The sequence below is a fragment of the Gasterosteus aculeatus genome, chromosome 5 (genome assembly GCF_964276395.1).
Source record: "Gasterosteus aculeatus chromosome 5, fGasAcu3.hap1.1, whole genome shotgun sequence".
NCBI classification, from domain to species: Eukaryota; Metazoa; Chordata; class Actinopteri; order Perciformes; family Gasterosteidae; genus Gasterosteus; species Gasterosteus aculeatus.
Window position 1 is genome coordinate 7,422,774 of NC_135692.1, and position 24,211 is coordinate 7,446,984.

The 24,211-nt window shown below is 44.7% G+C and overlaps 2 protein-coding genes across 6 annotated transcripts; both read left to right on the forward strand.

Moving 5' to 3' along the window:
- The first annotated feature begins 1,032 nt into the window (after positions 1-1,032).
- ccr10 (chemokine (C-C motif) receptor 10) lies at positions 1,033-7,880 on the forward strand. Of its 2 annotated transcripts, XM_040175857.2 has the most exons (3): positions 2,731-2,781; positions 3,946-4,041; positions 5,491-7,880. In XM_040175857.2, the coding sequence occupies exons 2-3, from the start codon at positions 4,008-4,010 to the stop codon at positions 6,645-6,647; spliced, it is 1,191 nt and encodes a 396-aa protein (XP_040031791.2). In that variant the 5' UTR covers positions 2,731-2,781; positions 3,946-4,007; the 3' UTR covers positions 6,648-7,880. The 2 variants fall into 2 exon arrangements, with proteins under 2 accessions (XP_077959002.1, XP_040031791.2); XM_078102876.1 differs by lacking the exon at positions 3,946-4,041 and having other exon boundaries at positions 1,033-2,781.
- A 1,698-nt stretch (positions 7,881-9,578) lies between these two features.
- Positions 9,579-23,865, forward strand: fmnl1b (formin-like 1b). 4 transcript variants are annotated; one of them, XM_078102873.1, is made up of 27 exons: positions 9,579-10,327; positions 12,764-12,847; positions 13,171-13,254; positions 13,640-13,713; positions 14,110-14,193; positions 14,307-14,435; positions 14,700-14,784; positions 15,403-15,479; positions 15,607-15,700; positions 17,312-17,386; positions 17,757-17,867; positions 17,974-18,123; positions 18,211-18,312; positions 18,568-18,802; positions 19,201-19,404; positions 19,673-19,797; positions 19,941-20,143; positions 20,223-20,457; positions 20,667-20,735; positions 21,217-21,297; positions 21,443-21,572; positions 21,668-21,831; positions 21,917-22,018; positions 22,114-22,203; positions 22,479-22,593; positions 22,959-23,038; positions 23,386-23,865. In XM_078102873.1, the coding sequence occupies exons 1-27, from the start codon at positions 10,175-10,177 to the stop codon at positions 23,389-23,391; spliced, it is 3,141 nt and encodes a 1,046-aa protein (XP_077958999.1). In that variant the 5' UTR covers positions 9,579-10,174; the 3' UTR covers positions 23,392-23,865. The 4 variants fall into 4 exon arrangements, with proteins under 4 accessions (XP_077958999.1, XP_077959000.1, XP_077958998.1 ...); XM_078102874.1 differs by having other exon boundaries at positions 19,201-19,386; XM_078102872.1 differs by lacking the exon at positions 22,959-23,038.
- The last annotated feature ends 346 nt before the right edge of the window (positions 23,866-24,211 follow it).

Genomic DNA, 24,211 nt, shown 5'->3' on the forward strand with positions numbered 1-24,211 from the left:
TTCTTGTCGTTCTGGATTTCCACCCTCTTTGTTGAATTGCACTTATGGTAAGTCACTTTGAATAAAAGTTAGCTAAATGGATTGTGATCATTTACAATTTATTTCAGTGATTTAACTCTTAATTGGAATGGGACCCTGCTGACGTTCGGTGGTGGGTGAAGGGGGTTTTCTGCTCCCCCTCGGATAGTCACTGAAAAGGCTCTGAAGGAATTTCCTGTCTCACTTAGCAGCAGGAACTACAGGAACAGGAACGTTTCCTGTGATTTGGGCAAAGAAAAACACCTTGATTTTGTATTTATTCATTCAATGAACTTCCTGTTCTTTTGTGCAGTTTTGAATGTGCCGGATGTCAGAGCTTTTAGTGACACAGCTCATGGAGGCAGGAAGATGTTTTTAGGGGTTGTTGTTGCATGTTAAAAGTCTAGGGATTTTAAAATTCGAAAAGCAAATAAAGATGTGTAGTAGCCATACAATTTTGTGGTCCTCATGCCCTGTGCCAGGCTGACTGAATTTTAGGATAGAAGTGTGACAATGAGGTCATCAACTTGATATTCCATCATTGTTAATTGTTGATTAGTTTTGATTGCACATTTTGCCTGTCAGTTGGAGCTTAGATGAGTCAATCAAGTGATTGATAGATAAAGCCACAGAGGTTTTTCCATAATTTATCAACTCTTTTGACTTTGATAAAGGTAGAATCCAGCATTAATATTACTACATCATAGATATAGAAAATATTCTTAATAGCTTGTGTTGAACCTTCAGTGTGGAAAGTTTTGTAAAATAACAAAACACCCTTCAATGAGGTAAAATGGCAAAATGTGAAGAATAAAAGCAACTTCATAATTGCAATTAAGCCATCTCATTGAAGACTGGAATGGGACACTAAATACACAATATAAAAATAATGTATGTATGCTCTAAAGCAGGGGTGTTTAACTTCAATGTAACGAGGTTTAGTTAGAGAAGATTTGTAGAATCGACCAATACACAATCAACACACAGCTGACAAATCAAATGACTCCAGTAGGATTCAAAAACTTTGACAATATTTATTGTCACGTAACAAAGGACATAAAGTATAGCTGCAAAAAGAAATGATGTCTCATTAACGAAATATATATATATATATATATTACACAATAAATGACTGTCTCATTACCAAATACATGTGTATACAATAAATGAATAAATTGTGAAAATTCTGCATGTTCAAATAAAGTGCTTCAAATCAGAAAAAATCAGAAAAAAGGGATAAAAACATGAAACTTGAATTTCCCCTTATGTTTCACATTTGAACTCCACAGTCTTGACCAATTATAAATAATACATGTAAACACTGTAGCTTGTTTAGAAGTGCTCCCAGTGAAATTGGTATAAGCATATAAGCAGGAATGGAGAGCGGCATTTGTTCCTCATCTTTCCCACCCGTCCCTTTCTCGCACTTTCTCTGTCTCCTTTTTCTCATTTAGCTAACTTTCTTTCTCCTCCTACCGGCTTTTTATTTGTAATTTGCCGCTATCTATTCAATGCTATTGGTCTGTGCAACAGTGAGGACCAAAGCTGCGCCGGATCCGGACTGCGGTCCACCAGTTTGCAACATCTGCTCTAAAGTATTTCCACCTAAGCTAGAGATCGCTGGCTCTATGAATCAAGAAAGCGAGTGAAAAGCGTCTTAATCTTCTTGAATTCAAATGTCAGTAATAAACTTGAGAGACAAAGTCCATCCGGGCTCAAAATGAACTGAACTGAGAAACTTGTGTTCTCAGGTTGAACAACAGGCTGCCAGTTTCACATCACTTTAAAACAACCGCACAAACAAACACGTGGGTTTGACGTTTGACTCAGCCACCCGGGTGGATGAAGAGTCGTCAACATCTGAGGCGTAAACAACCCTCCTGTGTTCGCGGGACGTTGGTTTCTCACGGTGCCGACCTGGTTAACGTCTCTGAAAAACATTTTATCAAACAATATTTTGTTTTGAATGGCGGATAAAGGAATTTGACAAATTACAATGACCACTTTATTATTAGAGGTCCTCACACTGATACTGTGGACCGCATGTTCTTTCCAATCCTCCTAGCAGCTGCTCTAGTTTATCACTGCCTTGACACTGTTTCCATCTATAAGGACTTCCTAGAAATATTTAGCATCCTTGTTGGTGGAGCCGATTAAGAAACGTTTGCTTCTGCAAGATTTTTAATGTTCGACTGAGTCAGTGTGAAAAGCTGGACTCAAACATTTCTCTTGCATTGATCTGTTCGACCTATTTCTCAACTCAGGCTCAGCTGCGGGTCGTGACCTTGCCTCGGTGCCCGCCAGTGTTCACGGCCTCAAATGTAAATGTTTGTGAGCCTGATCTGTGAAAAGCACTGAATTCTATTATTGCGACGTCGGGGAAAGGGAAAACTTGTCTAAAAAAATTGATGTTTTTGTTGCTCTTAAAAACGTATTACCGATTTATAATTACTGTGCAAAAATCCACATGCAGTTGCATTGACGATATAAACGCAGCAATGTTGCAGCAATGATGAACAATAAACCGAGTATAATAAGCAGAAATGATTAAACAAACATCAGTCTTCGAGATGTGCAAGCACCTGAAAACACCTGGTGGTAAACAAGTCTCTCCAGAGGGCAAGTCGAGGTCAGAACACAGAGCTGCTGTCATTGGCTGGAGGCGGTCATGGTTTTGCCCACAAGCCTTTTTTAAGACTGGCAGATCCTCAAATCTCTACTGCAGAGACTGTGGGGAAGCTTTTGAGATGCTGAACGTTACAGGTAACAGAAACTAAGATTATAAAGCAGACTGCTTAACTGTGTTGAATATTTAGCTCAACCATTTCTATCGTGTGTGTGTATAAATGCAAATCTATATCAATGTAATTTTTCAGTAAATATATTTTTAAACATGACGGCGTTTACACGTAAAAAAAAAATCTGCATTTGCGTGTATTTGTTTAATTGCGACATTGTCTTTATATCTGGAGATCCATCAACTAGCCAAATTTGTTTAAATCTCAAATAATATATATATATATATATAATTATACATAAAACTGCTGAAACAACCGACACAAGCTTGCTCATCAGATCGCAGAGGAATCAGTAATTTCCTGATATTGTTGGTTTATTACTGTTCATAATGTGACTCATACAAATGATCAGACGTCATGTGGATCTAAATGAATTTGACAAGCAAGGAAAACACTATATACAATCATAACTGGCTTAAAATTATTTAGAAAGACATGCTGCCGAGGCCGCTGCCGATAGATTACACATCTGATAATTAAACTATATGTAAAGGTGCAGTCCAGGTGTTATCAGCACCCACAGGGCGTTTCCTTCCTGTAATTCTTTGTAATAATAATTAGATCGTTAGCCAATATTGTGTTAAAGCATGTAATTTGTGAATTTCGGCATTGAAAAATATGTGTGACAACGGATGTGGTTTTACAGTTCTGGTGTGAAAGGACACAATGTCTCCATGGTACACATGTCTCACATGTACAGAATTATGAATTTATGCTATAGCGCTTATTTATATCTACTAAAGTGAGTCTTATTAATCCGAAGACTTAACCATTATACTTTGTCATACAGTACATATTGACACAGGAAGATTTATCTCCTCAAATAAGAGTAAAAAAATGATGCGTATCATTTTTTTACTTTAAAAAAAATGTAAATTTGTCATACAGTACATACAGTATTTTGTACAAAGTATAATGGTTAAGTCTTCGGATTAATAAGACTAATTCTTGATTTGATTCTTTTAAGTTCTTGTTATATTAAAACATGAAGTTGAAACTATTACCTTGTTGTAAACCCGCATGGAGCGAAGAGGCCTCTCACTGTAACAAGAACTTAAATTCATATCCTTTTTATGTCAACACTTTCAAAAAATATAGAGTATTTTATCATTTCCAATTGGTCCGTTAGCACGCGACGCTGACTGATCTGGAGAGCCGTCCCGTGCCAACGACCGGGTGCCAGTGTCACGCATGCCGCGACCAAATGACTCAAATGTGTCCGAAGGTAGGCTGCACGAATTATCACTTTCAACATGAGTGTACTTCCTGATATCGTGGCATGAAGCTTTCTGCTCAAAATCAACCCGGCTGCTTTTGTTTTGAACAATGAAGTTAAAACTCCTCACGCAAGTCTACTGTTGTGAGAAGGTAACTCACAATGATCGTGACAGAAGGATTTCTTTCTTCAGGTCGTGGGATGTCATTTGGCCCAAATTATTTAAAAACAAGGAAGAATATGAACTTTAGTCTCAGGCGTAATATATTTCAGTGGATTCTATGGATATTGTCCAATCTTTATATGTAATCCTACTGCTGACCCCCAGGTCAGATCAGAAGTGGCAGATCAGAAGTAAGTAAGTAAAATGTATTTGTACAGCGCTTTTCACAGACAAGTTCAAAAAGTGCTTTACAATGTGCATAGACAGTAAAACAGTCAATATAAAAGACAAATTATCAGGAGAGTAAAAGACGTAGGCTACCAAACGCTAGCCTGAACAAATGAGTCTTCACTTCACAGGCCCAATGTTCCGCTTGATCAGAAGCAGCTATCTGCTCATTATTAAAGAAATTTTACATTTCATCAGCTACGAAAACATATAGATCTGTACTGAAAGTTTGTTTTCACCGGTGGTTCGTGGTTGCAAGGACTTAAGCCTTCCAGACTCCTGTTCCCCTTTAGTCACTATTGCAACATTTCCTACACACTCACAATTTTGTAGGTCAGAAACTGAAAAAGCTCAGACTCGTTGTCTTTACCTTGCAGAAAGCTTCTCCAATTGGGGATATAATACACATATATGTAATATTTATGCAATGGCATAAAATGTGAATTTAAATAGATGATGTTAATCATAAAAAACATTTTAATTAGGATAAAAAAGAATACTTCATCCATCAGAAACTTTATCTTTGATCAAAGAAAGACGCATCATGTCTAACAAAGGGCCATTATCTTGAAAAATAGCAGCCATATTGCATTTCTATTACCACCATTAAATTCTTTGTTAAAATACATCCAATTGGATGTCTAGATTAACAAAATATGTCAAGCCATTCAAGTTCTACACTGAAAAACCTTTATTCCACTTTTTGAAAAATGGCCGCCATCTCTTTCCGGTGGATTTTCTAAAGTAGTTTGTAGGCCTTCATGCCAAATTTGGTGCTCGTATCACCAAGTCATGAGTGATTCTCAATCTGCCGGACTACAACAACTCATTCCAGAATAATTGACTTCAAAAGCTTTAAAAATGTAAGAAACAACAAAAACCTATTTTTTGAGCTTGTTCAGATATCATAACCAATCAACAAATTATGATAAATAAGTGTCCAAACTCACAGCCCACTCTCTTAACTCAAGCTGCTAACCAACATCTATACATTTTGCGTTTTATATAATGGTCATTACACACAGTAGATAAAGACTTTAAATGTTTTTGATGTCCTCCCCAACCAGCCATGGACCTCAGTATCGACTACGACTTCAACAATTTCGACAGCTATGACTTTAACAACTCGTTGGGGAACACAAGCAACGTCTCATACTCCGACGATTGGCCTTCCGACTTCTGCGAGGCCAAGGCCGATCAGGAGGTCGCCATTAAGACGTTCCAGGTCTGCGTCTTCGCCCTGATCTTCCTGCTGGGCGTGACTGGGAACGGCCTGGTGATCGCCACCTTCGCCCTCTACCGCCGGCTGCGCCTGCGCTCCGTCACCGACGTCTTCCTCTTCCACCTGGCGCTGGCCGACCTCCTGCTGCTCCTCACGCTGCCGCTGCAGGCCGCCGACACGCTGGGCTGGAGCCCCTCGATGGCCCTCGACTTTGTCGTCCGCACCTGCTACGCCATCAACACCTACAGCGGCCTCTTGCTGCTGGCCTGCATCAGCGTGGACCGCTACCTGCTGGTGGCCTGGGCCCAGGAGATGCTTCGTCTGCGCAGGCGGATGCTGGCGGGCGGGAGGGCGGCGGCCGCGGGAGTGTGGCTGGTGGCGGCGCTCCTCAGCTTCCCCCAGGTCCTCTACTCCGGGCTGGCGGGGCGCGACAGTGAGGCCTACTGCGGCCTGGTGAAATGCGAGCAGGTCAAAGTGGCCACCAACGGAGCCGTCATCGCTGTGTTTTGCCTGTCCCTCGCCGTCATGGCGACGTGCTACTCCCGCATAGCCTGTGTGCTGTGGGACGGGAGGGCGTCGCGCCGGGGGAAGCAATGGCACCGGCAGCGCACCCTGAAGATCATGGTGGCCCTGGTGCTGGTGTTCTTGGCGTTCCAGCTGCCGTACACGGTGTTGCTGTCGCGCAAGATGGCGGGGCCCTTCTGCGGCCTGCTGCTTGAGTACGTCACCTGCACGCTGGCGTACGCCCGCTGCGGCCTCAACCCTGTCCTGTACGCGCTGGTGGGCGAGCGCTTCCGCAACGACGTGACGAGGCTCGTCCACAACTCGGGCTGCCGGCGGGGCCTCCGGCGGGCCCCGCAGAGCCTCGCCACTAACTCCATCTCCGTCTCCTCTCCCGCCTCGGCGCTCCTGGCTCGCTCGCTAACGTCCCCCGGAAGCGGGAAGTGTTCCGACAACAAGGCGCCGCCTCCAGTCATATTTCAGTTTCCGGAAATCGAATAATCCTTCACGCAGGCAATTCGTGGCTTTTGAATTGTTAATTTACGGCACTAAGTGTAGCTTTTTCTTCATTTAAAAGAAAAATGAATCTGTTAAATATTTTTTTTTACATAGGCTACTTCCATATTGTGTTGAAATGCAAGCTGCATTGGTTCTTCGTATCATATTTACGACAGATTTTTTTTTTTCTCTTATAAAAAATTAGAGATGGTAATTCATCAGTTGATTTTCTTTACTTATCAAATAAAGTAGGAAGTGATTAGCAACCTCTGAGCAGCAAACTCAGATTTGAGAAAATTTAGAAAATCGAGATGCATCGATAATCGTTTTATCAGTTTAGAATCGATAATCTGTTTAGAATCGAATCGTTGACCTCTGAATCGAATCGTGAGGTGCCAAGAGACTCCCACCCCTATTGAATTGGATGAGAAAATGTGTCCACTTTACATATTTCGTCTAATGTGACTGTGATAGAAAATGATTTTTTCCTGATCTGTGGATTTTTTTTCTTTTTACTTGGACTAACCTTGAAAAAGTTGACTGTACTTTCATCTCATAACTTTTTGTTTCCTCTAGTTTGTCTATTACACACTTTTTTTGATTTTCTATGGTAAAAAAGAGTCAAAATAGAACATTCTATCTGTATCACTTCAACTGTGATATACTAGTGTTTATTATTTATGTTGCAAAATTAACTTAAATTAATTCCTGCATTTTTGGCATTACAGGGCAGTATTTTTTTTAATTAAAATTCGAACATCTAGGTTAAAAATATCTGATTAAAAGGTCTTGAGTTGTAATTAATGCTTTTTAAATACTCGCAGCCAACAATACATTACGAACTAAAACACGCTTTAGTTCCTGTTTTTCAGTCATCAGCTGACAAGGGGATGTTGTATATCTCTGCGAACACATCATCTGCTATATTCATACTTAATCAATATGATCAAATTTTCACACTTTTTTTAGAGGAGAACTTCATTTTTGTTTGTTTGTTACCTTTTTTATAAACTGAACTTCTTCTCTCCAAATTTAAGTTTTCTCAATACTTTACCAGAGAATCAGACCTGTTTTTAGTCTCCTCTGAGCGGATCAAACATAATTGTTATAATACATACAAACATAATTAATATTGTTGTTTATATAGCAAGACCTGTATTGTCAAGGTGTTTTATAACTTTGTGTGGTATTCTCCACTCGCCTTTGATTAAATTGTAATGCATTTGATAACTTAAAGACTTGTCTTTCCACATTTGTAGCAGCAATATTATTAATCCTGTCTTGTGTAAGGCCAGGCCATTTTTTTGTATAGAACATGTCGACTCAAAGTGCTTCACAAAACAATTAACATCCAAACATAAAGCAAGAGATTGACTGAAACATTTTTAAAAAGAATACAATTTGCTGTGTAGTATTTTGAAATCCAAAAATGGTCCTTTAAAGGCCGCAGCGAACAGAAAGGTCTTTCATCTGGATTGAAAGCAGCTGAGGGACTCTGCAGACCTGCAGCTTTCTGGGACTTTGTTCCAGATATGTGGAGCAGAAAAAGTGAACGCTGCTTCTCCATGTTTTAGTTTTACTGGGAACAGAAAGTAGACCCGTCCCAAACGACCTGAGGGTTCATAAGGTGTCAGCAGATCAGACATGTTCTTTCGCAACTATTCAGTTGTTATGCCCCACCTGTGCGCAGCTTTCTGACACTGACTTTTCTCTTTTCTGGCCAGCGTGGCTTTTCTGCTAAAAAAGATCTTTGCTGCAGGAGAGGGCGGGTGTGGAGGAAAACCGGTGCTTTCAGTGATGTAACGTGTTTTCAAGACCTCTGTGTGGACATTTGTGTGCAAGGAGATCACTCACTCACTCACACACACAAGAGATTTTTATTTTAATGTTGTCATTTGCGTCCTGGTTCAATGTGACAGTCTGACCACTAGATGTCAGTGTGACGCTGTTACTGAGGATAACATGGCCTCTAATGTAACGTTACAAACACTCCCACTCCCACCTACGCACTTAATTACACAACTGTCCTGAAGATCCACTAAAAGCAGAGCATCGTAAAGTGACGCCTTGGGAGTGAATTGTATTGTATTGTATTGTGTTATGATGTTTCCACCTGTTTCTCCACGTTACCTTCTCCTGTAGCCGGTGTCCCGGGTTCCGCTTCATTGGGTCCTGTGTGCTGCTGACCAGGTGAGGTCAAACTCGCAGGTATCAGCGTAACGCTCATGACTTATTAACACCGCCCCTTCTCTCAGTGACACGCCGGTTGCTCCGCACTACCGACGTCATCATATCACCAGGTTCTGATGACGCAACGCGCTGGTACGAACGGGGCTCGGGTCTGAAGGCAAGGCAATTTTATTTGTATAGTACATTCCAACAATTGCTTCACATAAAACCACAAACAAGCAAGGAGAAAAGAAAAACGGTCATTAGGATAAAAAATACGTTAAAAGATTTGAAATAGAATAAAATTCTATGTAGACCCGTCTCAGAGGATGAGTCTCAGTTTAGTCCTCATCCTCTACGTGAAACATTATAAGTTTAGTCCTGATCATAGACCAGTAAAAGAAACCATCAGAGAGATCTATTTCTATATAGTTCTTAATGCTCATCATTGGTGCCACCGAGTCTGATTCTGTTGAAATCCGATAATACAGAATAAACGCGTGTGTCCGTGTGTTCACACAGTGTAAAAGTGCATTTAATGGAGCTCTTTGGACAGGAAGAGATATCAGGCGTTAAATAAAGAAAATACATACAATATACAGCTTTGATGTTTTATGTGGTTTATTTCATTTATTATAAATGAATCTTTAGAGTTGTTTGTATCCTGACTCCGTTGATGTCAGACACATGTGTCTCCATATACATGGATGCACTAGGACCCAGAGAGCTGCTCGCTGACAGGACCAATGTTCCCGTCTCTCTCTCACTCTCTCTCCCCCCTCCCTCCCTGTCAGACACACAAGGTGTCTGCTGGACCGCTGCCTTTCCCGCACTCCCCTCTGGACATAGATCAAAGAGACTCCCAGCGTCCCGCAGCAGATGGGGCGTGGGGGGGCTTTCAAAGACCACCTAACCCTCATCAGCAGAGACCGCTGCAGCTTTCTGGATTAGTTTGCTGCCAGAGTTTGCTTGACCACCTGTGAGGAGGAGAAGAGTGACCTTTTCCTAATTCATCTTGTCTGTTTGTGCTTCTCTTTGCAGCCTTGTCTCTGGACTCTACCACCTCCCTTTTGGCCAGCTGTCACCCGGCCTGTCACTCTCAGGATATCCCCTTGCCCTCTCTCTAGGGTTTCATAATGCCTCGGGATCTCGTTCAGAGGCACGGGTGGATTTCACCCCTTTCTTTTCCCCTGTTCGAGAACATGGACGTGTAATGAGCGGTGCTGGAGTTGATAGGCCGGGGGTCATGGAAGGAGCCAAAGGTCACGGGGCCAGAACCTCAAATATACATATTTTTTGCGCTTTTAGCTGAGGCAGGTTTGTGGGGAGTTTTTTTTCTTGTATCTGTTGTATTTACGACCATGGGAAACGCAGCAGGGAACATGGAGGTGCCTCTGGGGAAGGAGGGCAAGGCGTCGTCCCTCCCGGGCTCCACAGGCCACCCGAGACAAATGGGGATCAAACTACCGATGCCAGCGGAGGAGGAACTGGAGCAACGCTTCAGCGCAGTGCTGGTGAGTCGCAGAAAGAGCAGCAGGCAAACGCGGTGCAAAGAAAACAAAGAATTCTGAATATGTTAGAAATGTGCACGTCCTCAGGACGAGCTTAGCACAGTGCCAGGTACACGAGGCCTCTGTGGAAAGACACATAAGAGCTCCTTTATGCTGGAGCTTACTGCAGCATTAGGCTCACTGCAGAGGAATGACGGGAGAGGGGGGGTTGTTTACAATTTAACAACTTTTGCTAAAATCACAGATACAAATTCAGCTGTACTTTCTTATATACATAGCGATATTACGTTTTAGAGAAGGTTAAATATTACAAAGTGATGGACTTTGGGTCTACTGGGTGTAAGGTCCCACAGACTGTCGTTGTCATGGTGACGCCACTCACTGCTTTGTTGACTGATGATTGAAACCTCGAGTTCGGCGCCGGATTAAGGTTGTCACATTGTTGTTTTGTTTGGGAACCAGTGAACAGGAAGTGACCATATTTGTACTAAGGAGGATGTATAGAATCCTATAATGAGGGGCTTGAACAATAAAAGGCAAACAAAATGTTTGTTCTTTCTGGTCAACAGTTAGTGTATAAGGCTGGGGCTGTTTATTGTAAGGAGAGGATCCCCCGCACGCACGCACACACACACACAGGCCCTTAAATGTGACTCTTTTTTTAAATTTCAAAACTAGTCTATTCATGACTACTTCTGCTTCAATATACTTTATTACTCTTTTCTTAATGAACCCTCCTCCATCTACGCCGAGCACTTTCCTGGTGACAGTCAGAGCAGAAAGGGGCGGAGTCAAAGCAGCTATGTTCAATATGCGGTCGGACGACTCGCTGCAGGACGAGCCGCATTCCTCCCGTCTCGGCCGCGGAGTCCCTCAGGTGCATGATGGGATGTGGCATTGACGTGATGTTGACCTGGTTTGTCAGAGACGATCAATCAAAGCCCTGATAAACCGTTCAATCACAGAGCGAAGGCATGAAGCTTATTTCAACAGGAAATCTGGATCATACTGAGCAAAAGCTTTCCGACAGTCGTCCCATCCGGAGTATGCAGCTATACCTACAAAAAACAATACCTTGTACATCTACAATATCCCACGAAAGTAATTCGTATTGACTTTGTCACTTTGGTTATTCTGACCCACACGGCAACCTTTTCCCCAACCAGTTCCTCATTGAAAAACAAGTCATTGTGCTGTATTTCTCTGGGATGTAAAGATGCAAATCTTTAGAATATAGTCACAATGTTGACACAACTACTGTGCAGTATGCAACTTTCATATCATGATGATTAATTGTGTAGCATCAAGAAAGATACAGTTATCTATGATTTCCCCCCCAAGGGATCCAAACCAAGAAGGACAAAATGTTGAATCCGTTCTGTGTCCTATAGTACAAAACCGCATATTAATGACTGGATGTAGTATTTATACCTGATGGAGCCTGCTAGCTAACACATCTCCTCGACTGAAGCACACAGAGCTTCTCTTCCTGTCTGCATGTGAGGGGGGTGATCTGTGTGTGTGTCGGGGGGGCTTAAGCGCCATCCTATCACACACAATACTGTGTGTCAGTGTTTTTACTCATATTGTTTATGAGCATCACTCATTGTGATGGATTTATCTGATGCAGTGGCAGAGAATCAATACTAGAGCGTCAGAATCCTCTGTGTGGGACGGGGACGAGGCCGGCCACATCCAACCCCCCCCCCCCCCCCCCCCCCCCACCTTGTGCTTTACATAACCCTTTGCATATTTACCAACAGGGGATGGAAATGTAAATACCTGTGGATTTGTTTACTGTGTTTACACAGAAGATGAAACTCATTTTACTCGCTCGTGAGTACTAGACAAGAAGTTTGTTGTTGAACCAATCTAAAGATAAGGGATGTTCTGGCTTCAAAAAGTCTTTTTCAGTAGAACTTCACCTAGACGTCTGCACCGTGCATTGATGCACGTTTGGTTAGTGACGGACTGAGCCTCGTGACCTTGGATCACAGCTCATTCCAATGTTGTTTTTAAGGTTCAAGCTTTTAAAGCCACTTAAATCTGCATGATGAAGCAGAGTTGGAGGGATTTGTAAACCTGGAGCACACTGACGCATTGTGCAGGTTTAAGTCGAGAGTGTTGATCGTAGTTATTCTCACAGCCAGCGAGAGATTAGTTTCTGCATCTTTTGTGACTACACGCCGATGACGTTACCCGACCGCGTGGCGACGTTCCCTCTTCTACTTCATTTTTGTGAAAAATATTTTTAGAATAGCATTCAGTGCAAGAGGTGATAGTTTAACATCATGGAGGAATAATTGGGATCTGGTCTCTGCCATCCAGCAGCCCGTATTGATCCTGAACCCCATTGATCTGCTGCACTGTGTGGAGTGTACCGAGCACGCTAATGTGCTCCAGACCGATTGGACTGATTCTGCCTCTCTCTGTTGTCAGAACACGATGAATCTTCCTCCGGACAAAGTGGAGATCCTCAGTCACTACGACAACGAGAAGAAGTGGGATCTGATCTGTGACCAGGTGGGAGTCAGCGTGACGTCTCTGATTATAAAACAAAACCACTAACAAATGGGACAATCAACGGCAGTGTGGGCCGATCGATTCGGTGACTAACGGCTCTTTAGTCACCGTGGTAACGACAGAGAGTGAAAGCCGGCCTCTGTACAGCAGGACGACTGCGGCAAGCTGCTTGTGACCAAACCCATTTGCATAAAAGACGCTGTGTAGTCAACCTCCGTCTGGTCTCTCCCCCCCCCCCATGCAGCAATCAGATGTAATTATGTGTGTGTGTGTGTGTGTGTGTGTGTGTGTGTGTGTGTGTGTGCGCGTGCGCGCTTCTTCAGGAGCGGTTTCAAGTGAAGAATCCCCCGTCGGCGTATCTGGAGAAGCTGAAGAGCCACCTGGATCACGGGGGGGTCGGTCGGAAGGTATGACAATGATACACAACGCACACACATGCGCACACAGAATAATTGTTTCCTCCAGTCTTTTGCCAGTAAATAAAATCAGAAACTAAGTATGTGACACATACCAGGAACATGGTGACAGTAATATTATGAAAGTATATTATTAGAACATGTAACAAGGCATTAGTTGATACATTCCTAAAAGCATCAATCTGATCTGTAGCCTACGATTTCTCATTTCTACACTCGTTTCCTCTGATAATTATAGCCTTTTCTCATAAGCTGTGTTTATTGCTTGTTTCACTGGCAGGAGGTTTCTCTTTTTCATGTGATTGCTAAATTTGGAGATACGGATCAATAAACATAAATGAGGCGATTACTGACTTTACAACTTTCCTTCTGTCAGTTTAAGAGACGCGTCCAGGAATCCACTCAGGTCCTCAGAGAGCTGGAGATCTCCCTGAGGACCAATTACATCGGGTGAGTCTCCCTCCAATCCTCAAGGGCCTTGTCTGGTTATACGAGAGATATTCAAGCTTCTGAAGCACATTTGATTTAAAGAAATGTTTGTCTGGGTTTCAACACAATAAATGAATAAATAATAATAATAAAACAAAATGTATATATTTTTATATTTGTATATAAATAGTTTTGGGGCTTTGGTTTGTACTTTTATGGTCTCAAAATGTCTTATTTCTCATATATGAGGGAATAATAGGATCATCTAAAAGGAAATACGTGGAAAAGTATATGGCAGAAAATAGGAAACAAGGAATATGTAGAAGTCTAGAAAATATTTAGATGAATGTGATGACATTTTAAATGATTCCGAACACTCGATAACGCAGGTTTGTTGTTCCTTATCTCACATTAAAGTTGGGCTCAGGAGTTCCTGAACAAGGAGAACCACGGCTTGGACGTCCTGGTGGACTATCTGTCCTTCGCCCACAGTGCCATCACGTAGGTATCACCGCCATCACATTACCACCATCTGAGGGAAGCGGTCCAGGCTTCGTCCGCCTCTCGTCCGGCTCGCTACACAAATGTGTGACCTCTGATCACGTGACCCGCAGGTACGAGGCGGACGCTTTGGACAACGGCACGCCGCCCACCGACAAGAAGTCCCTGGATGATCTGAGCAGAAGTGCCAGTAACTCACCAACTCACAGCGCCTCCAAGGCCGGCAAGGCCTTCACAGTGAGGTGAGTACGGGGGGGGGGTCCTCTGGTCCTATGGTCCTATAGACGTCTATGAGAAAGTAACTTTTCTAACTGATGTTAGAAAAACTTCACAGATTGACCCCTGACCCCATCTCATCGCCATCAAGATTTTAGATGAGCTCGATGAAGACGTATTTTATAGTAGACATCTTGGAGATGTTGTTTTTAAGGATGACGTAGACGTAGGGACAACAGAGGCGTGAGCGCAGCCTCCATCACCTGCTGATTCAACTCTCCTCCTAACAGGAAGGGGCGGGGCTCCCGGGTCGTGAGTCAGAGCGACGATGTTCACCTCTGCATCATGTGTCTACGTGCCATAATGAACTATCAGGTGATTAAATGTTGAATCACCTAATCAGGATGGTGTGAAGTTATTCTGCACAAAAACAGACGTTAAGTAGAAAAAAAAGCTAAATCCATGTTAGGATAATGAGTCTACAAGTCCACAAGTGTTAAATTACATTCCAATCAACTGTTATTTACCACTAAGTTGTATTTAAGAGAATTATGAGATAGAATGTCAACCAATTTAGTTTGAGAAAAATCCAATTTACTGGAGAAAATTACTGTAATGCTTAATTAAGAAATACTAATTTATAATTAGTTACTAAGTTAAAAAATTACTTCATCAAAATATATTAAAATGTTTCAGCTTTAGTAGTAAGTCAATTCTACAACATTGTTTCATAGTTTGTTTTACTTTAATTAAATTAGCTGCAGCAAAAACAGTCAAACAAAGAATCATTGTCTAAATGTTGATCACTTTAAATTTCATTTACCGTAATGAAGTTGAATGATGTTCTAAATGACTGCAAAGTCAAATAAACAGAAGCAGAATATAAGTTAGGAACTCTCTGTTAACACTTTAAGGTTAAATATCAAACATTCTCTTGTAGATGATCCATGTTATGACTTGTGTGTCTGTGTGTGTGTGTGTGTGTGTTGTCAGTCTGGGTTCAACCAGGTGATGAAGCATCCCCACTGTGTCAACGAGATCACGCTCAGCCTCAACAACAGAAACCCCAGGTACCTCCATTACACCCCTTCACATAAAGCATCTACTTGATTTGATTTTATATATATATATATATATATATATATATATTATATACACCTACAACTATGGAGGGTAAGTGTACGCCGTGTTCCTCAGGACGAAGGCGTTGGTGCTGGAGCTGCTGGCGGCCGTGTGTCTGGTGCGAGGAGGCCATTACATCATCCTCTCCGCCTTCGACAGCTTCAAAGAGGTCTTTAAACTTTACACCATAAGGCTTTTTATTATGGTACCTCACTTCGCATCAATGGCATATTTTGCTTTTAGTTGCGGGTCGTGTTGCACACAATCGACTCCGCCCACATTTGCACTTTAATCTAAACTGGTTTGAAGCTTAACATAGAGGTGGTGTTGCTGTCAGAGCACCCGCATACCAGTCCTCCTCTCGTGCACCGAGAAGCCGGATAAAGGGGATCCCACCCCCACCCCCCTCCTGTCCGTCAGCTGCTCGGCCCAGTTGTTCCGCTTGTTGAGTGACCTCTGACCTCTCCTGCGCCCTCTGTCGTCTGAGGAAGGAGCAACTGTCGCGCGGGATCAGAGGAGACCTGAACCAGGAGGGTCTATTATTAGTGGATGTCAAGGGAGCTGGAAAGCTGCCCTGCAACCACGCAGAGCGAGTCTGTCCGACCCGCAACGTTTAGCTCATTGAGTAGCGTTGTTGTATTTCTGCATTAATTAAATTGTTTGTTAAATTAGAGGTTTGAGTCAGAAAATGTTTATTGTCTAGCTGTTTTTAATTCTAGGCTTCTAGGGTGGAGGCAGATATGGGGTGTCTCTAGGGTGGGGGTAGAGATGGGGTGGCTCTAGGTGGAGGCAGAGATGGGGTGGCTCTAGGTGGAGGCAGAGATGGAGTGGCTCTAGGTGGAGGCAGAGATGGAGTGGGCGTAGGGTGGAGGCAGAGTGTCTCTAGGTGGAGGCAGAGATGGAGTGGGCGTAGGGTGGAGGCAGAGATGGAGTGGGCGTAGGGTGGAGGCAGAGATGGAGTGGGCGTAGGGTGGAGGCAGAGATGAAGTGGCTCTAGGTGGAGGCAGAGATGGAGTGGGCGTAGGGTGGAGGCAGAGATGGAGTGGGCGTAGGGTGGAGGCAGAGATGGAGTGGGCGTAGGGTGGAGGCAGAGATGGTGTGGCTCTAGGTGGAGGCAGAGATGGAGTGGGCGTAGGGTGGAGGCAGAGATGGAGTGGCTCTAGGTGGAGGCAGAGATGGAGTGGGCGTAGGGTGGAGGCAGAGTGTCTCTAGGTGGAGGCAGAGATGGAGTGGGCGTAGGGTGGAGGCAGAGATGGAGTGGCTCTAGGTGGAGGCAGAGATGGAGTGGGCGTAGGGTGGAGGCAGAGATGGAGTGGCTCTAGGTGGAGGCAGAGATGGAGTGGGCGTAGGGTGGAGGCAGAGTGTCTCTAGGTGGAGGCAGAGATGGAGTGGGCGTAGGGTGGAGGCAGAGTGTCTCTAGGTGGAGGCAGAGATGGAGTGGGCGTAGGGTGGAGGCAGAGATGGAGTGGGCGTAGGGTGGAAGGAGCGCTTAATTACATCACATGTTTGCTGAAATGCAGCTGATTCTCACACACACACACACACACACATTGCTGTAGCATTGGTTTGGACTCGCGTGCGCACACTGCCCCCGTGTGTGCGCACGTGCAGACTTACACTCACGCGTTGGTTTCTGTAATCTCATCTCGAGGGACTTCACCCATATTTGAAAACGTCAACAATTAACCACAAAAGAAAGAAAAAGAAGGTTGTTGATCATCGGTTTCAATCCTCCTGCTGTGATCTGAAGGGACGTTTTGGATTGTTTCTCTTTTTCCAGGTGTGTGGAGAGAAAAGTCGGTTTGAGAAGCTCATGGAGTATTTTGGCCATGAAGACAACAACATTGACTTCATGGTAAAGCTGAAGAGTATCTCTCTGTGTATCTCTCTCATTACCAACTAATGGACTTAATGGAGCCGTAGTCATAAAGAAATGCTGCGGAGTCTGATTTACAGACTTTACGGATTTACAAACGGGTTTTTTTAATCTATGAAATTATTGTAACACTCATTCTGGCCACAAGAGGCAGTAGTGCACATTATCTCACCATGTAAATAGGACTAACAGCATTCATGTCTTCTTCCCGCTGAGTTTTAATTATCTTCATCTTACCTACTCAAGGTATATTTATTATGTTTTGTAATATGTATTTATAAAATGAACAGAGACAATTGGACCTTTCAGTATTGAGACTTGGATGCAATAACTCTTGTCCGTCTTCCAGGTGGCGTGCATGCAGTTCATCAACATCGTGGTCCACTCTGTGGAAAACATGAACTTCAGGGTCCACCTCCAGTACGAGTTCACGCAGCACGGGCTGGACGATTTGCTTGAGGCGAGTTTGACCTTTAACCTTTTAAGTCACTTTGGAAACCTTCAAAAGACAACATTTTTTTTCATCACGCAGTTTGGCCTCTTCTTTTTCTTCTTTGGACGTGCAGAAGTTAAAGTTCACGGAGAGTGACCGGCTGCTGGTCCAGATCCAGGCCTACTTGGACAACGTGTTTGATGTGGGCGCTCTGCTGGAGGACGCCGAGACCAAGAACGCTCTGCTGGAGCACATGGAGGAGCTGCAGGAGCACAACACACTGGTAGACGCACTTACACACACACACGTCTGCACAGTGTGCATGAAGGGAATCACAGCACATCGACTTGTATCGACTTGTATGTCTCAGCTGAGCTCCAGGCTGCAGGAGAGCGAGAGGGAGGCCGTGCAGAAAGCCTCCGAGATGGAGAAGAAGCTCATTGAGACCACCAAGGCGGTGGAGCTCCTGAAGGTAGAGGCCCCGAGATGCTCTTTCTACTTCCCAGGTTCCATTTTCAGATCTTCAGTCATCTTCAGCGCTCGTATCCTTGGTGGGGCTTGAGGCCCCCCGCCCCCCCCCCCCCGGTGGACAGTAGGGAGGATGCAGCTGCTTAGTACGCCAGTCTGCCCGTACCGCTCATCGGACACAGTGAGAACATGTAGCATGTACCGTGTCTTAGTAAGAACCTCGTTATTAACGCACGCAGCTGTTCCTTGTGTATCGCAGGAGAGCCTCCGGGAATCCAGCTGCCAGGTGACTCTCCTGCAGCAGCGAGAGAGAGAGACAGCGCTGGAACGCGAGCGGGAGAGAGAGAGGGAGTTGGAGAGGGATCGATCCACCGCGGCCCTGAGGGAGCTGGAGGTCAAAGTTCAGGCTCTGGTGGAGCGGGGGCTGGTCCGACTGGGTCGCTCCTCCTCGGGACACCTGGACGTCCAGGTGGTCGCCGCGGAGACGCAGAAAGGTCAGAGTGTGGTCAGCTGTGAGGGGCTGGTTCTGTTAGAACTCAGATGCATTCAATCTGTGTTCCTGTAAAGGAGCTTTGATATCCATGATAACACAATCACTATTTTCACTTATCTTGAAGCTCTGTTTTAAACTTAAAAGCTGCATTTTTGAGTCAAGTGTGTCATTTTTCAAACATTTTAAAAGAGATGGAAGCATCTTTGGTGACCGGGTTTAGTTATAGATTCTAAATATTCTGTTAGTTCTGAGCCTGTAGATCAGAACCTTTTTGATTTTTTAAATAGTTCAAGGTGTCTAACTTTTCTGAAGTGGCCCCACAGACCACGATGTCTCGCATTGATCTCTGTAACTGAGCAGAGATCAGAGGGGAATCTGAAGCTCCTCTTTCCTCTGCAGCCGAGGAAGAAGCCGACTCGAGTAAGAACCGGGAGGCGTGTCCTCTGTCCACGGAGCCACATTCTCTCCTCCCTGCGGTGGTGCAAGCTCCCCCTCCACCACCACCACCTCCTCCTCCACCTCCTCCAAGCGCAACTACTCCTCCACTACCAGCGGCTCCACCCCCCCCGTTGACTGTGACTGATGGCGAGTCGACACACGCTGGTTTGTGTAGAAGTCTCACGCCAGATTCTCAAACTTTATATGTGAAGACGCTTTAATACGTTATTTAATTGATGTGCCCAAAGTTACAAGAATAACAGCAGCAAATCCAGATGTATTTATACACACAAAACAACAGCCAAAGTTCTGTTCAATCAGACATAAGATACAACGCAGTGACATGAAGCCATAACAATCAAAGCAACAATCAAGGAAAAGTCAGCAAAATGAACCTGTGCTTCAAGTTTTTATTTTATTTTTTATTCTCCAGGTCTCAAGAAGAGGAAGACGATACAAACCAAGTACCAGATGCCGCTGTTGAACTGGCAGCCGCTGAAGTCCAACCAGGTGGCCGGGACCGTATTCAGCGAGCTGGACGACGACCAAGTTCTCCAGGTTTGACCTCTGACCTTCAAACAGATTAAACTCAATCCAATTTATTGATAAATTTTTATTCAAACACAAAGCATCAACGTACAATGTATAACTACGTGCATCAGTTCTAACTCCACCCCACCCGCCCTCGCTCTATTTTTCAGGAGCTGGACATGGCAACTTTTGAGGAGCACTTCAAGACCAAGGCCCAGCCGGCCCCCGTGGTGCTGGGCACTCTGAAGATGAAGCCGGCCCCCAGGACCCCCACCCGGGTGTCTCTGATGGAGCCCAACAGGGCCAAGAACCTGGCCATCACACTGCGCAAGGAAGGAGTGGCCGCCTCCGACATCTGCTGCGCCATCGAGACGTACGTACCCGAAAACCAGGCCTGGCGCCGGTGTCATGTGACCCGGGGTGACGTCGCTGACCCGGCCCCCTCCTCGCAGGTACAACCGGACAGCTCTGAGCCTGGACTTCCTGGAGCTGCTGGAGCGCTTCATCCCCTCGGAGTACGAGACCAAGCTCATCCACGGCTACGAGTGCGAGGGCAGGCCCCTGGACGAGCTCGCCGAGGAGGACCGCTTCATGGTGCGCTTCAGCAAGATCCCGCGGCTCCCCCAGCGCATCAGCACGCTCACCTTCATGGGCAACTTTCCCGAGAGCGTGCAGCTGATACAGCCGGTGGGTACGCCGCAGACACGGGTTCCTCCGCCAGGAAATAGTCCCATGGGGGGACTTATTATTTATTATTGCGGACATAATACATCAGACTAATATCATATGAATTAAATAATAAATGTAATATAAACGGAGCCAGCAGCAAGTTAAAGTGGTGTTTTATTTACATTTAATCACCAGTAATAATCAATGAATTTGTCTCTTTCTGGCAGCAACTAAACGCCATCATCGCCGCCTCCATGTCCATCAAATCCTCCGGCAAGCTGAAGAAAATCCTCGAAGTGAGAACAGAAGACTTTATTGTTCAATTGTGTTTACTTCTCTTCATCTTCTCTTCATGCGACTGTCACTCTGTTAGATGTTACGTGTTTATTTCATGTCTGTATAACGTCGGTTAACAATCCTCGTGTTCAGGAAACGATGAAGTATTTGTTTGCTGCAAAGCAAAAAACACACAACACACAATAGTCAACTTAAAACTTAAAAGCTTTTCTAAATACTGCACACGTCATTATTCACGTTTCTGTCCTTTTGTAAAGTTGTTGACATTTGCATATGTTTATTTTTGTATTTCAGCTTTCGGGGCCACTGTAGAAAAGTCTGTTTCACTTTGATTTGAGGAAGACAGAGAACGGCTTTTTATTTGAAATTACATTTTTTGAAGTTTGTTTCTTTTTTTTGGGTGTCTGGTGATTTTACCTCCATGATGCGCACGATTCTACTGGCTGTTACTTGAGGGTTCACTTCTGTGTCTCCGCGTAGATCATCTTGGCATTCGGGAACTTCATGAACAGCAGCAAGCGAGGAGCAGCGTGCGGCTTCCGCCTGCAGAGCTTAGACCTGGTGAGTAGAAGAGCTGCGGGGACATCCTCAGGACGGGTATCGCCTCGTCTCTTGTATTTGTGTCCCTCACTCAGCTGTTAGACACCCTGACACCCTGAGGACAAACGTCACCTCGTCGTCTCTTGTGTTTGTGTCCCTCACTCAGCTTTTGGACATAAAGTCTACGGACCGGAAGCAGACGCTGCTCCACTTCATCGTGGGCATCGTGCAGGAGAAATACCCTGAGGTCCGCTGCTTCTTCAGCGAGCTGCACTTCCTGGAGAAGGCGGCGCAGGGTGAGCATAGGAGGGGGGGGGAGGTACGAATGTACGTATGTGCATCTAATGAGGAGCTGTGAAAGTGGACCTCAACCTCCCTCCGTCTCTGGTAGTCTCCCTGGACAGCGTCCTGCAGGACGTGCGCGCTCTGGAGCGCGGCATGGAGGTCACCAGGAGGGAGGCCTCGGTGGAAGGAGACAGCCCCGTGCTGCAGGACTTCCTCGGCAGGAACGCCGCGCTGCTTCACTCGCTCGCCGCCGACGGAACGACCGCCCAGGTCGGCGTTTGTTAACGCACGGCGATGACCACGCTGTACATAAGCACGTCTGACGTGGAGCTGAAGATTTTGCTTTGTTTCCCAGGATGTGTACGACTCCGCCGTGGAGTACTTCGGAGAGAACTCCAAGACGACGCCGCCCTCAGTCTTCTTTCCGGTTTTCGTCAGGTTCATCCGGGCGTACCAGGTCAATGTTCCTCCTCGGTTCCTGGCTCGGATGAAGTCACGGCGCTCACCGCTCGGCCTCCCGATTGCTGGTTTAAAGTGCTTTTTGTCCGACAGCAAGCGGAGCTGGAGAACGAGCAGAGGATGAAGGTCCCGAGCCGTGAAGCTCCATCAACTCCACCCAAACCCGACATCACGGGCAAAAGGGTAACGTCTTTATAACGGCTGACACACATGTGTGTTCCTTCCTGTCCTCAGAGACACTCCCACTTTAGTCCACAAGGGTGCGCCGAATCAACGCAACGGGAGTTTCTGTAGTAGCTCTAACTCTGTTCACAATTTGTATTTCCTTCCCTCTGCAATGGTGCGACCCACCTTAAGGTACATTTTTGGAACATAGTTTTGGCTCCGTAGCTTATTTCTATTGCCTGGAAGAAGTCTGTCTGACCTCTGACCTCCTAACCAAAGCCTGATGGTTTCAGGTCTGTGCGACGTCCAGACCGCCTCAGATGGATCTGATAGCGGAGCTGAAGAGGAGGCAGGTGTCTCCTCTGGTGAGGGAGGGCAAGGACGGAGCCATCGAGGACATCATCACAGGTAGCCGCCACCCCGCCGGAGACACCGTCCACTACGTCTTAGCTGCGCCGAGTCACACGGTCTTATTGCCGTCACTTTTCCTCTCGTTATCCGGCTTAAAGGAATCGTTCACTCGGAAATGCAAATATTGAGCTGTTTGTGGGAGAGGGAGCCGCAGTCCGTCGGGCTGAGCGGTTTCCTTCACTGCTTCCAGTGTTTATGCTAAGCTAGGCTAACCGTCCTGGAAAGAAAGCAGAGAATTGTTCCTTCACTCCTTCCTGTCCTCTGAGGCTAACTCTTATTTTTCCATCCTCTCGTCTTCACATTTGTCCCTCCTCTCCACGTCCCTTTTGTCCCTCCTCTCTCTTGTGTCTCTGGGTCTCCAGCTCTTAAGTCTGTGCCCTTCACGGCTCGCTCTGCCAAACGTTCCTCCCGGCTCTTCTGCGACTCGGTCTTCAGTGACGAGGTGACTCTTCCCCCCCCCTACTGCTTCTCTCTCCTGCAGCTAATTTAACATTCACATCTTTACCTTTGATTATGTTTCTCAACATTTTACAACTTTATTCTCACAATATCAGATTTGGGTTTAGTTTTTAATTTAAGAAATTACAGCTTTATCGTGAGGATTATTGTTATTTTTCTAACATTTTGACATTGTTATGACTTCTTGTCAGCCCTGAATCTCCTTTGATAATTTGTACATTCGAGTTGATGTTTGACCCTCTCTCACTGAAGTATTTTCACATTGAGTTATTAGTACGTTTTACTTCAGGTATCATAACATTATGTCTTTTCCCCTCGGTGTGTTTAAAGATTTAAGGAATCAGCCGTACAGACGGACGGACGGAGGCAGACGAAGCGGCAAGTGGAAACCAGGACAACAGCTGCACGTGTCCTCCGACATCTCCCTCTGAGGACACCACGTGGCTCTTTAGAGGTCAAAGGTCAGACCACGCGTGACAACGAGTTTGAGTGACAGTGAGGCGTCGCTCCAGATGAAGTAAAAAAGGTTTCAGCTGATCTGTATGAAGAGGGTCTAATTAATGCTGCGCCGCGTCCAACGCATTAAAATCAAAGTTTGATTGGCAGAAATCTCATGAATTATTTTGATAGTTTGCTCAAAAAATGCTCTAGATGGGGTTTTATTTTAAAAAGAATGTCTTAATTACCACAGTTCATCTTTCTCAAAGATTTAGGCTGACGATTTGTAATATAATTAAATTATTTTAATACTGAAGTGTAATGAGTAACTTTGCGTCTGCATTTTCAACAAATAAAGCATTTTATACCATTTATTCATTGTTTTTCCTGTTTAGTGTAAATGTATATAATGAATTATTAGCATACCAGATTTTCTAGCAGGTGAGTGCAGATCTTTAATTTGAGTGTGGACGTTAATAATAAACAATACTAGACTCGGTGTTGTTGTGATCATGTAGTACAAAAATATTCTTTAAACATACAGCTGGAAACGTCTGATATTGTAAACAGCCACTATGCTGATAATCAATACATAAATATATTTTTTCTTCGTCTTGAATTTAAGATATATATAAGAATATCTTTCGAGTCCGTCTGAAAAAAGCTCTTTAATCTTGATTGCAGATGGACTAAACCCGTATTAATGATGGGAATGAGA

Bases quoted from the DNA above. Each gene is read 5' to 3' on its own strand.
- ccr10 (XM_078102876.1), top strand. From the start codon at position 2,562: ATGATTAAACAAACATCAGTCTTCGAGATGTGCAAGCACCTGAAAACA. The intron at 2,782-5,490 runs GTAACAGAAACT...CTCCCCAACCAG, and splicing joins TGAGATGCTGAACGTTACAG to CCATGGACCTCAGTATCGAC.
- fmnl1b (XM_078102872.1), top strand. From the start codon at position 10,175: ATGGGAAACGCAGCAGGGAACATGGAGGTGCCTCTGGGGAAGGAGGGC. The intron at 10,328-12,763 runs GTGAGTCGCAGA...CTCTGTTGTCAG, and splicing joins AACGCTTCAGCGCAGTGCTG to AACACGATGAATCTTCCTCC. The intron at 22,594-23,385 runs GTAGCCGCCACC...GTGTGTTTAAAG, and splicing joins CATCGAGGACATCATCACAG to ATTTAAGGAATCAGCCGTAC.